This window comes from Pogoniulus pusillus, chromosome 11 (assembly GCF_015220805.1).
Source record: "Pogoniulus pusillus isolate bPogPus1 chromosome 11, bPogPus1.pri, whole genome shotgun sequence".
NCBI lineage: Eukaryota > Metazoa > Chordata > Aves > Piciformes > Lybiidae > Pogoniulus > Pogoniulus pusillus.
Window position 1 is genome coordinate 4,059,011 of NC_087274.1, and position 12,377 is coordinate 4,071,387.

At 53.6% G+C, this 12,377-nt stretch overlaps 1 protein-coding gene across 3 annotated transcripts in view; it reads right to left on the reverse strand.

Annotated features, from left to right (window-relative positions):
* Positions 1–12,377, reverse strand: part of RGS9 (regulator of G protein signaling 9) — a 48,243-nt gene that overhangs the window by 22,986 nt on the left and 12,880 nt on the right. For 2 of the 3 annotated variants that reach the window (XM_064150638.1, XM_064150640.1), the window contains exons 5-9: positions 11,148–11,199; positions 9,786–9,844; positions 7,895–7,971; positions 4,779–4,860; positions 4,383–4,454 (exon numbers count right to left, since the gene is read on the reverse strand). In XM_064150638.1, coding sequence (XP_064006708.1) covers positions 4,383–4,454; positions 4,779–4,860; positions 7,895–7,971; positions 9,786–9,844; positions 11,148–11,199 — 342 coding nt within the window. The remainder of the gene's footprint in view (positions 1–4,382; positions 4,455–4,778; positions 4,861–7,894; positions 7,972–9,785; positions 9,845–11,147; positions 11,200–12,377) is intronic. The other variant, XM_064150639.1, reaches the window with a different exon arrangement.

Genomic DNA, 12,377 nt, shown 5'->3' on the forward strand with positions numbered 1-12,377 from the left:
TGGGAGGGAAGAGCAAGCAAGGCCACTGCTACCCAGAGCTCATTTTGGGCCAGAGACTCCCCCCTCTGCCCATGCCCACAGCTCAGCAAGCTGTGATGATGGCCACAGGAATCACCAGCTGCCAAGCACAGGGCAGTGCCAGCACAGCACAGCCTCTCTCCAGAGCCCACTTCTCTGCAGCCAGAGCACAAACCTGGCAGCATGGCCCCTCCACCTCAGCCATGGCAAACAGCACTGCAGCATGCACACGGTCCTGGTGCTGCACACACAGAGTCTCAGCATCTCAGCATGGTGGGAGCTGGAAGGGACCACTGGAGATCATCCAGTCCAACCCCCCTGCTAAAGCAGGGACACCCACAGCAGGTTGCCCAGGATCAGCAACCAGGTGGGTTTGGAATCTCCCCAGAGAAAGCAACTCCACAACCTCTCTGGGCAGCCTGCTCCAGGGCTCCAGCACCCTCACAACAGAAGCTGCTCCTCATGTTCACCCCTGCTCGTGCCCACTGGCCCTTGTCTTATCTCTGGGTACCACTGAGGAGTCTGGCCCCACCCCCCCTTTAGGGAGAGATAAGCATTGATTTGAGCCCCTCTGCCTTCTCCAGGCTAAACAGGCCCAGATCTCTCAGCCTTGCCTCATGAAAGACATGCTCCAGTCCCCTCAGCATCTTTGTAGTCCTCTACTGGACTCTCCAGTAACCAGAAAGATCTTTTCTCTGGTGCAGATGGGAACCTTTCCCTACACACAGCCAGCCCAGAGCCCTGCACGACAGAGGCACATTCAGATGTCCAGCAGAAGAGCAGCTCAGCATGCCTCTCTGGTGCTTCCAGCCCAACATCTGGAGATCAGAGCTGGACCATATGCCCAGCTCTGTGCAAATTGCTTGTTTCCTCCATCTTGCTTATTTGCTCCTGGCTCTGGTTTCAACTGATGTGAGGGCTGCAGCAGAAGGTATGCCTGTGCAGCAGGCAGCCAAACTGACAAATCAAATGACAAGGACGATCTGTGGCTGATTTGCTGCACAGAAGAAAGCAGGGCACTGCCCTCAGCAGGCCCTGAACCTAGGGGCAGTGATTTTTGGCTAAGCTAAAGCACCTTTCAGAACGACTCCGGTTGCAGAAGGCAGAAGCAGCTGAGTGTGTACTTGCAGGGCAGTCAGCAGGCTCTGACAGTTGCCTGGTAACTCTCTAAGCAGTGAGGCTCGATCGTGAGCCTGAGACCTGGGTAACAAAAGGCTAAAGCATTCCTTAATGAGCTGTTCAATGGATGGCTACTTCTGCCTTGCTCCTCCAGCCCAGCTACAACTCCTAACTCATTATAAGCTTGAGGGATGCCCATGTGTCAGCAGCAGAAGTTCCCTTCAAAGGAGTGGGAGCACCTGTTTGTCCCCAGAGGACTCGATCAATGAGGGAGGGAGCAGCCCACCAAAGGCCCTGCAGCAAGTGAAAGAGAGATGCTCATGCCAACACCGGCTTCCAAGAAGTCGTTCTGATGTCAGAGATTAATTATCATCAGGAATGATTTCCTTTCTCAGCTGTCAAGATAAAAAACCAGCTTAGCTGGCCAAGAAAAGGAAGCCAGGCTGAAGGGGAACAGAGACACGAATCAAAGAGAGGGGTGCTGCACTCATACACTCGTGTTCTGCTCTTCAGTGTTTCACCTGTGTCAGAGCCAGAAGCTGGGCCCACAGCAAACATCAGTAAAGCTCTGCATTGCCTTCAGCAGGGCTAAAGGTGCAGCCACCAAAGCACAGCCCAGCTCAGGGCTTACCAGCAGAGCTTGGACCATGCTGTCTGCTCATCAAAGGCTGCTGAGCTCCAGGGGTTTGCGAGAGCAGGCAGCAGAAAGCTGCGAGACCAAAGGTGGTCCTATGGGAGCTGCTGCCTGCCTTGTGTATGGCAAGAGCATGTCTTGCTCTTTATGAAGCAACAAGAGCAGCAAGAACCTTCCCTCTTCAGCTCAGCCTCCAGAGAGGGGGCACTGCTCAGAGACCAGCTTAAAGGAGAAAGGCAGTGAAGGCACCTTGAAGCTGATGTCTTTCAGCTCATGTCCTCCTCAGAGTCCCTGCCAACGAAAGGAACCAACCAATCCTCTCATGGCCAGGGTGGGAACTGAACAGAGAACCCTCAGCTCACTAATTCACAGAATCAAGCAGGTTGGAAGAGACCTCCAAGCTCAGCCAGCCCAACCTAGCACCCAGCCCTAGCCATTCTACCAGACCATGGCACTAAGTGCCCCAGCCAGGCTTGGCTTCAACACCTCCAGGCAGAGTGACTCCACCACCTCCCTGGGCAGCCCATTCCAATGCCAATCACTCTCTCTGACAACAACTTCCGAACAACATCCAGCCTAGACCTGCCCTGGCACAGCTTGAAGCTGTGTCCCCTTCTTCTGTTGCTGCTTGCCTGGCAGCAGAGCCCAACCCCACCTGGCTACAGCCTCCCTGCAGGTAGTTGTAGCCAGTAATGAGCTCTGCCCTGAGCCTCCTCTTCTGCAGGCTAAACAGTTCTGCCCTACCAAGCAGCTGGCTATGAGCTTCCAGAGCATCTGCAAACCTACAATCTCCTTCCACGACAGCTGTACAACCGTGGGTGAGAAGTTGGCTTTACTCCCCTGCTCTATCCTTCTCCTTTTCCACCACTCCTTTTCCCTTAAGTCAAAACAAAACATTAAAGAAAAGGTTTTCAGCAGCTGCTACTTCCAGCACAAAAAAAACCCTAAAATCCCCCCCCCCCCCCCCCTTACATTTTGCTCCTTTTCAGTCTCTATAGCAACAGAACGCAGTTGGCCAAAGCAATTATCCTGCCTCCGGCTGCTGAGATGTTTAAAGGCTGTTACAGAAAGGAGAAGGTGTGGGAATAAAGTGAGGGCGATCACAGCAACATTTGCATTTCATTGCTGAGAGACTTCGCTTCCAAAGGAGTACTTTTAAGTGATCTTGTGTTTGTGCAGTTAAAAGGAGGGATAGAGAAGGTGAAGAGCAGCTCCAGCTCCTCACCCACTCTGCATTCGTCTGGCAGTGGACTCTGAACCAGTCTCGCCCAGTTACAGCTTCCACGGTTGATTGCTTCTGTTTCTTTATGGTCTAGCTATAGAATGGGCATTTCTAGGCAATAGTTTATGTCTCCTGCCCACCACACAGTCCAACCTAGCACCCAGCCCCATCCAGTCAACCAGACCATGGCACTAAGTGCCCCAGCCAGGCTTGGCTTCAACACCTCCAGGCACAGTGACTCCACCACCTCCCTGGGCAGCCCATTCCAATGCCAATCACTCTCTCTGACAACAACTTCCTAACAACATCCAGCCTAGACCTCCCCTGGCACAGCTTGAAGCTGTGTCCCCTTGTTCTGTTGCTGCTTGCCTGGCAGCAGAGCCCAACCCCACCTGGCTACAGCCTCCCTTCAAGCAGCTGCAGGCAGCAATGAGCTCTGCCCTGAGCCTCCTCTGCTGCAGGCTGCACACCCCCAGCTCCCTCAGCCTCTCCTCACAGGGCTGTGCTCCAGGCCCCTCCCCAGCCTTGCTGCCCTTCTCTCAACACCTTCCAGCACCTCAACAGCTCTCTGCAATGGAGGAGCCCAGAACTGGACACAGCACTCAAGCTCTGGCCTGAGCAGTGCTGAGCACAGGGGCACAAGAACCTCCCTTGTCCTGCTGCCCACACTGCTCCTGAGCCAGCCCAGGATGCCATTGGCTCTCTTGCCCACCTGGGCACTGCTGCCTCAGCTTCAGCTACTATCTATCAGTACCCCCAGGTCCCTTTCCTCTTGGCTGCTTTCCAGCCACTCTGTCCCCAGCCTGTAGTGCTGCTTGGGGTTGTTGTGGCCAAAGTGCAGAACCCTGCACTTGGCCTTGTTCAGTCTCATCCCATTGGCCTCTGCCCCCCCATGCAGCCTGGCCAGGTCCCTCTGCAGGGCTCTCCTACCTTCCAACAGATCAACACCATCTTGCCACACATTACCCTCTGGGAGGTTTTCTGTCGTTTCATTTCAAACCTGGATCTTTCCTCTGCTCCTTTTACACCCCACAACCCCAAGCAGCTCATTCAGGGCCGGCCAAAAGGCAGCAAAAAGCACCTGGAGACAGAGGATTCCCTTCATTTGCTCTCCCTAGCAAAGAAAACACATCCTGTGGCTAAGCACTCACACTCACTGGCGTGGCAAGAAAGCTGACAAAGGACTTTCAAACCAGAAGAAGCTGCCAAAGCCTATTTTAAGTGCCCCACCCCTGGGACAATGAGACTGCTTCAACCTCTGGCCTGTTAGGATGTCACAGCTGAGCTGACTCAGCCTGTGGTGTCCAAAACTCCACAGTCCCAGGGATATTGGCTGGGTGCTCCCAAACAAATTGAGGTGGTGTGGAAGAAGAAGCCAAGCTGCCTCACCTGGTTTACCTTACTTTCGTTGGGGTCCGTTACGCGATCCACTCCGTACTCCAGGACGTCCAGCATGCCAGGCTGCCAGGGACAAGAACCACCAACAGCTTTGTGACTCCCCTGCTTGAAAGGCTGGGCACAAATGCAGCTCCCAAACAGCAGTGCCCTGCAGAAGCTCTGACCCCTAACCTGGGAATGCTCCCCTAAAAGCACGGAGGCTGCGGCTGGACCTCCCTCCTTTGCTCCTCTGAGAAAGGTGGTGTGGATCCAGGGCAAGCCTGGGCTGAGTCCTTCCCTGATGAAAGCTGACAGGGTGCAGAGCCCAGAGGCCAAGCCTTCAGCATGCAGGAGTTCGTCCCAGGTGCCTGCAGGCACTAAAGCCACCCACCACCAGCCCCTACTCACAGGAGTCCTGTTGACAAGCCAGTAGGCTCTCTCCTGGCAGTCCAGGGCATACCTGTCCGCTTTCTTCCGCTCCTTCCCTGCCCTGCAAAGCCAAGAACAGCTTTTGACTCTCTCAAGGGAATTCAGGAACGTTGCTCTCCTCAAACCAGTGGTGTGAGAGAGGGGACACAGAGGGGACACACCTCCCACCCACCCTGCCCTGTGGGTCCCAGCCTGCCTACACCATCACGCAGGCTCACAGGATGCTGGGGTTGGAAGGGACACAAAGAGGTCATCCAGTCCAACCCCCCTGCCACAGCAGGACCACACAATCCAGCTCAGGTCACACAGGAACACATCCAGACAGGCCTTGAAAGGCTCCAGGGAAGGAGACTCCACAACCTCTCTGGGCAGCCTGTGCCAGGGCTCTGGAACCCTCACAGCAAAGAAGTTCCCCCTTGTGTTGAGCTGGAACCTCCTGTGCTGCAGCTTCCATCCATTGCTGCTTGCTCTATCGCAGGGAGCAGTGAGCAGAGCCTGTGCCAGTGCTCTGGGATCCTCACAGGAAAGAAGTTCCCTCTTGTGTTGAGCTGGAACCTGCTGTGCTGCAGCTTCCACCCACTGCTCCTTGCCCTGTATCACAGGGATGGGATGCTCTGATGCTCACATCTTACCCAGGCTATTTCTGGCCTGCAGACCATGCTGTTCACATGGCCACACATGACTGCAGCCTTTGAGACATCACCACCTTCCTGAGCTCAGCTGGGAGCAGACACATCCTCCTTTAATTAGCCCTTTGGTAGCTTTATGCTAACAACCCACTGCCTGTGGTCAGTCCTGTTGCCTCACATCTTTCCAGCTCTGATGTGCCCAGGCAGGCAGTTATCTGAGCAGTGCCAGGCAGAGATACATCCTGGACACATCTCACAGCAAAGAGGGATATTTCTCACAGAAGGGATCTGGAAATGGTGTTCCCAGGCAATAAAACCCAAATCACCTCTGCTATTAAAAATAAGAAGCACCAGCATGGTTTGGGACTGGACCAACCAATTCTTTCCCAGACAAGTCCTGGGTAAAGCCTGGGACTTAACATGGACAAGGGAGCATTCCCAAAAGGCTGATTTTGCATGTGGCCACCCTGCTGTGGTTAAGAGGGTGGATGCAGGCTGCTCTGTACCAGTCTGCCCCAGCAGCAGCATCAAACAGCCTCAGACGTGTTTAATCTACTAGTTCAGACACAGCCTTGGTATCTAAAACTGCATTTGGCATCTCCTAGCCCAAGTCTGACCTCAATTTACAAGAACAACAGTCTGGTGTTTAATGAGACAGTTATCTGATGAGCTGGATTCTGCCTGCTGGCTGCCATCCCAGTGCAGGCAGGAAGGCTGCTGAGCAGCACAGGCAGTGCCTGCCATGCTGGGAGGTAAGGAGGAATCCACAGAAGCAGGGAAGCTCCTCTCTCCAAAGGTGGAATCCCAGCTCATGTTCACTAACTTCCCTGGCAATTTGAAGGATTCAATTCCTAAACACCAAGCCAGTTGGGCTGGGTGCCCAAGTATGCACTGCAGAGCTTTCTCCACAAGTCCCTGCTGAGAACATTGGCTGCTGCTTGATCCAGGCTGTTCAGTGCAGCTGTCAGACATGTGCAAGCAATCACTGAACCAGACCAAGGGCCAGTGGCTTGATCCACTAACGCCCATGGACACCCCTGGGCTAAAAGCAGCTTCCTCTAGTGGGGGTCTGCACACTCCAGGGAGTCCCACCAGGTACAGAAATCAAACCCAATGCCCATGGACACCCCTGGGCTAAAAGCAGCTTCCTCTAGGGAGGGTTTGCACACTCCAGGGAGTCCCACCAGGTACAGAAATCAAACCCAATGCCCATGGACACCCCTGGGCTAAAAGCAGCTTCCTCTAGGGAGGGTTTGCACACTCCAGGGAGTCCCACCAGGTACAAAAATCAAACCCAATGCCCATGGACACCTCTGGGCTAAAAGCAGCTTCCTCTAGTGGGGGTCTGCACACTCCAGGGAGTCCCACCAGGTACAGAAATCAAACCCAATGCCCATGGACACCCCTGGGCTAAAAGCAGCTTCCTCTAGGGAGGGTTTGCACACTCCAGGGAGTCCCACCAGGTACAGAAATCAAACCCAATGCCCATGGACACCTCTGGGCTAAAAGCAGCTTCCTCTAGGGAGGGTTTGCACACTCCAGGGAGTCCCACCAGGTACAAAAATCAAACCAATGCTCATGGACACCCCTGGGCTAAAAGCAGCTTCCTCTAGGGAGGGTTTGCACACTCCAGGGAGTCCCACCAGGTACAGAAATCAAACCAATGCTCATGGACACCCCTGGGCTAAAAGCAGCTTCCTCTAGGGAGGGTTTGCACACTCCAGGGAGTCCCACCAGGTACAGAAATCAAACCCAATGCTCATGGACACCCCTGGGCTAAAAGCAGCTTCCTCTAGGGAGGGTTTGCACACTCCAGGGAGTCCCACCAGGTACAGAAATCAAACCCAATGCTCATGGACACCACTGGGCTAAAAGCAGCTTCCTCTAGTGGGGGTCTGCACACTCCAGGCTCTTCAGGGAGTCCCACCAGGTACAGAAATCAACCCCCTTGCACACATGCAAAGATTGATTGCAAAGGTGGCAGGACTGGACGTGGCACTTGGTGCCATGGTCTAGCCTTGAGCTCTGTGGTAAAGGGTTGGACTTGATGATCTGTGAGGTCTCTTCCAACCCTGATGGTACTGTGATAGTGTGTGATACTGTGAAACACAACCACCCTCACCTGTGCACTCCCAAACCACAGCAAGCCCTCATCCTTGGTGGGCAGATGCCAGGCAGGGAGAAGGAGGCAGGTGTGGTGGGCAAGGATGAGTCTTTGCAAGCAGCTGTCCAGTCATTTGAAACCATCTGAAAGCCTTTGCTCAGCATGTGAGCAGCTTTACTTGTGAAGCAGAGGAACCCCAACCTGCCAGGAAAGGCAGCTTTGTCTCACAGGCCCGAGGGGCTCTGAGAAGTCATCCTAAGCTGCAGCTTCTGCTGTTAAACTGCAATGCACCCAGGCAGTGAAGCTCTACCTCCTCATTATCCCCACAATGAGGCAACCAAAGGCTTGCAAAGTCAACTCACTTATACTGCTCTTTGGCCTGCATAATGACAAAATCCCACTTGTAGTTTATTTTTTGATTGAGCATGTTGTAATGTTCCTGGAACAAAAAAAAAGGCAGCAGTTAGTGTGAAAAATCTGGACAAGGCCCTCCCATGCTAGGCTTTGCTTGATGCTTCACAGCTCAGCTACATCAGGTTGGCAAGCAAGCCAAGGAACAGGTGTTGATCTGTTGGAAGGTAGGAGAGTCCTGCAGAGGGACCTGGCCAGGCTGGATGGGTGGGCAGAGGCCAATGGGATGAGACTGAACAAGGCCAAGTGCAGGGTTCTGCACTTTGCCCACAACAACCCCAAGCAGCACTACAGGCTGGGGACAGAGTGGCTGAGAGCAGCCAGGCAGAGAGGGACCTGGGGGTGGTGGGAGAGAGTAGCTGAAGCTGAGGCAGCAGTGCCCAGGTGGGCAAGAGAGCCAATGGCATCCTGGGCTGGCTCAGGAGCAGTGTGGGCAGCAGGACAAGGGAGGTTCTTCTGCCCCTGTGCTCAGCACTGCTCAGGCCAGAGCTTGAGTGCTGTGTCCAGTTCTGGGCTCCTCCATTGCAGAGAGATGCTGAGGTGCTGGAAGGTGTTTGGAGAAGGGCAGCAAAGGCTGGGGAGGGGCCTGGAGCACAGCCCTGTGAAGAGAGGCTGAGGGAGCTGGGGGTGTGCAGCCTGCAGAAGAGGAGGCTCAGGGCAGAGCTCATTGCTGTCTGCAGCTCCCTGAAGGGAGGCTGTAGCCAGGTGGGGTTGGGCTCTGCTGCCAGGCAAACAGCAACAGAACAAGGGGACACAGTCTCAAGCTGTGCCAGGGGAGGTCTAGGCTGGATGTTAGGAGGAAGTTGTTGTCAGAGAGAGTGATTGGCATTGGAATGGGCTGCCCAGGGAGGTGGTGGAGTCTCTGTGCCCGGAGGTGTTGAAGCCAAGCCTGGCTGGGGCACTTAGTGCCATAGTCTGGTTGACTGGACAGGGCTGGGTGCTAGGTTGGAGTGGATGATCTTGGAGGTCTCTTCCAACCTGCCTGATTCTATGATTCTATGTTCTCAACCTAATCACATGAATTCCAAGAGCAAGAAAATCACAGGACTTTAGAGGTTGGAAGGGACCTCCAGAGGTCATCCAGCCCAAAGCAGGATCCCCCAGGGTAGTTCACACAGGAATGCATCCAGGCAAGTTTTGAAAGCCTCCAGAGGAGGAGACTCCACTCTGTGCAGCCTGTTCCTGTGCTCTGTTACCCTCACAGTAAAGAATTTTCTCCTCATGCTGAGGTGAAACTTTCTAAGTTCCAGCTTGTACAAGCACAGAATGTCAGGGACTGGAAGGGACCTCAAAAGATCATCTGGTCCAGCCCCCCTGCCAGAGCAGGATCACCCAGAGCAGATCACACAGGAACACATCCAGATGGTTCTTGAATATATCCAGAGAAGGAGACTCCACAACCCCCCTGGGCAGCCTGTTCCAGCACTCTGTCACCCTCACAGGGAAAAATTTCCTCCTCAGGTTCACATGGAACCTCCTATGTCTCAGCTTCCACCCAGTGCCCCTTGTCCTGGCACTGAGCAGAGCCTGGCTCCAGCCTCCTGGCACTCACCCCTTCCATACTGATAAACACTCAGGAGGTCACCCCTGAATCATCTCCTCTCCAAGCTAGCCATTGCTCCTTGTAAAACACCACTGCAAGGAGGGCAATCATGCCTGGTGGCTTCAGAGTATTGTCCTGTGCTTATTCCACCTTTTTCCCCTCACAGAGTTTTGGCTCTGGCCACTGCTGGACTAGAGGTGATGAATTTTCCTTTGCCCTGCTCCATTCATTTAGCAACAGAGGGATAAAGCTGCAGCAAACCAGGGGCTTGCAGTGGAAGAAGCACAACATCTCCTCACCTTCTCATATTCTTCCAAAATCCCTTTCCTCTTAATGTTCTTCTTTGCTAGGTAAATGGCTGTGGAGGCAGCAGCAGACAAAAGCAGGCAGTCAGACCAAGAAACCCAAGAGCAGTCACAATTTTTACCCCCTCATAGCAAACTGTGGTACAATAATCTGCCTGCTCCAAGCTCCCAAGAGCTCACTGAAGAAAGAAAACAACCCAACAAAACCCAGCTTGCTGCTTTCATTTTGTTGCTGATGCTCTGGGGGATGGTGCCCAGGCTGGGAGCAGCCACCCAGAACATGAAGTGTTGTATCTTGTGCCAGCAGTTCCTCTGGGAACTCAGCCAGGGCTTCACAGGTCAAGGGATGCTGGAGTAAACCTCTAAGATGTTGAGATCCTTCAGAGTTTGATCTTCAAGTTTTCTGAACAGAGGCCAATGCATTGTTCCAAGTTCAATCAAAACCTTTCCAGCCTAAAATGGGCTTTTATTTCCCTTGAAGATCTACAGCACCATGTAGAGAAAAGCCACAGAGGACAAGCTGGGTATAAACAAATCAGCCTGTGAACTGCACAGCCCACAGGAGCAAACCGAGCTGAGCAGCCCAAGCTTCACAACCAGGGCTAGAATGAAAGCAGCAGAAAGGCAACAAAGGACTGAGAAATGGCCATCAGAAGGCACTGTGCATGATTCAAGGCAAGAACCACCCCTGAATCATAGAATGGTTTGGTTGGAAGGGACCCAAGAGATGATCCAGTTCCAACCCCTCTGCTGCAGGCAAGGACATCTCCTAAACCAGGTTGCTCAAGGTCCTGTCCAAGCTGGCTTTGAACATTTCCAGTGTGGCAGCCTCCACATCTTCTCTGGGCAATCTGTTTCAGTGTCTCACCACCCTCAAGGTGAAGAATTCCTTCCTAATGTCTGATCTAAATTGAGCTTCTTCCAGCTTGAAGCCATTACTCATCACCCCATCCTTATATGCCTTTGTGAAAGCACAGGGCTTGAGCCAAACCTAAAGACAGGCTTGGGGTCAGCTCCAGGAACACACTTAAGTACTCAAGGAAATCTAACCTTGTGTTTAAAGTCTTCCCCACCCAGCAGAGTATTGCAGATATGCTCCAGTCTGAGGGGCCTTGGTGGAATGTATGAGAGGCTTAAACATTTCCTCTCATCAAGGCCACCAGGAGCAGGCCACATTCAGAGCCCTCTGCATTACTGAGGACTGTTCACAAGACAGCATGGAAGGAAAGGAAGGGCTGGACTCTGCATGTGGAAGGGACACACAGCACAAAGAGGTGACAGCAAGCAAGGTGTAGGACTGCATGCCCAAACAGGCTGGCACTGTGCCCCCTGCACAGGCACAGTGCTGTCACTTACCATAGTCTGTGTCATCAGCAGGCAAGCTCTGCACTGGCCAGAAATAGGGGGTCTGCAGGGAAAGAAGGCTTTTGTTAGTGCACAGAGCAGCCCTGAACTCAGGCCAAGAGGTGCACAGCACCATCCACAGTGGAGGGAGAGGAATATTCTCCGCTCAGGGCCTCAGCTCTTTGCTGGGTCAGCTTGCAGGGTGGTGCAGGACAGCACCGTGGGCAGCAGGCTGCCAACATCACAGCCACCCCTACTCAGCAGTCAGCTGACACTGAACCAAGCAGGTTGGAAGAGACCTCCAAGCTCAGCCAGCCCAACCTAGCACCCAGCCCTGCCCAAGCAACCAGACCATGGCATTGAGCACCTCATCCAGGCTTGGCTTCAACACCTCCAGGCACAGAGACTCCACCACCTCCCTGGGCAGCCCATTCCAATGCCAATCACTCTCTCTGACAACAACTTCCTCCTAACATCCAGCCTAGACCTCCCCCAACACAACTTGAGACTGTGTCTCCTTCTTCTGCTGCTGCTTGCCTGGCAGAAGAGCCCAACCCCACCTGCCTACAGCCTCCCTGCAGGTAGCTGTAGACAGCAATGAGGTCACCCCTGAGCCTCCTCTTCTCCAGACATGGCCAAGCTCTCTCTGCTGCCTGAGCATTCAGGCTGAGGGGCTGCAGCCTGATGTGGCACCACAGGGAAGCAGACTCCTCATTCAAAGTACCAGTGCAGATACCCTCCCTCCCCCATCCTGGTGAGAACAGCCCAGCCAGGATCCTGGACAACATCCTGCTGGCACTGTGCTTTCTGTGTAGTCATGATTCACTCTCCCTAGATCATGTCATTTTCAACCAGCAATTCCATTTGCTACTTTAAAGACCAGGAAGGGAACAGAGACGTGGAAGAAAGCACAGCTTGCAGCTAAATAGGCATGCTTGGTTTGGCTGGAGGAAGTATGACAGTTCCCCTGTACACTGTAATCTGGCAGAACAAGCCTGAGGCTTCTCTGTGGATCCCTTCCTCCCAGCAGGTCAACACACTACAGCTTCTGAGGAACTGTCCCAGCTGCCTGTCTACCAAACCAGTGTTGAATTCCCTCTCAATGGCTCTAGAACCAAAGAATGGTTTAGGTTGGAAGGGATCTCAAAGCTCAGCCAGTTCCAATTCCCTGCCATAGGCAGGGACACCTCCCACTAGAACAAGTCACTCAAGGCCTCATCCAGCCTGGCCTTGAACACCTCC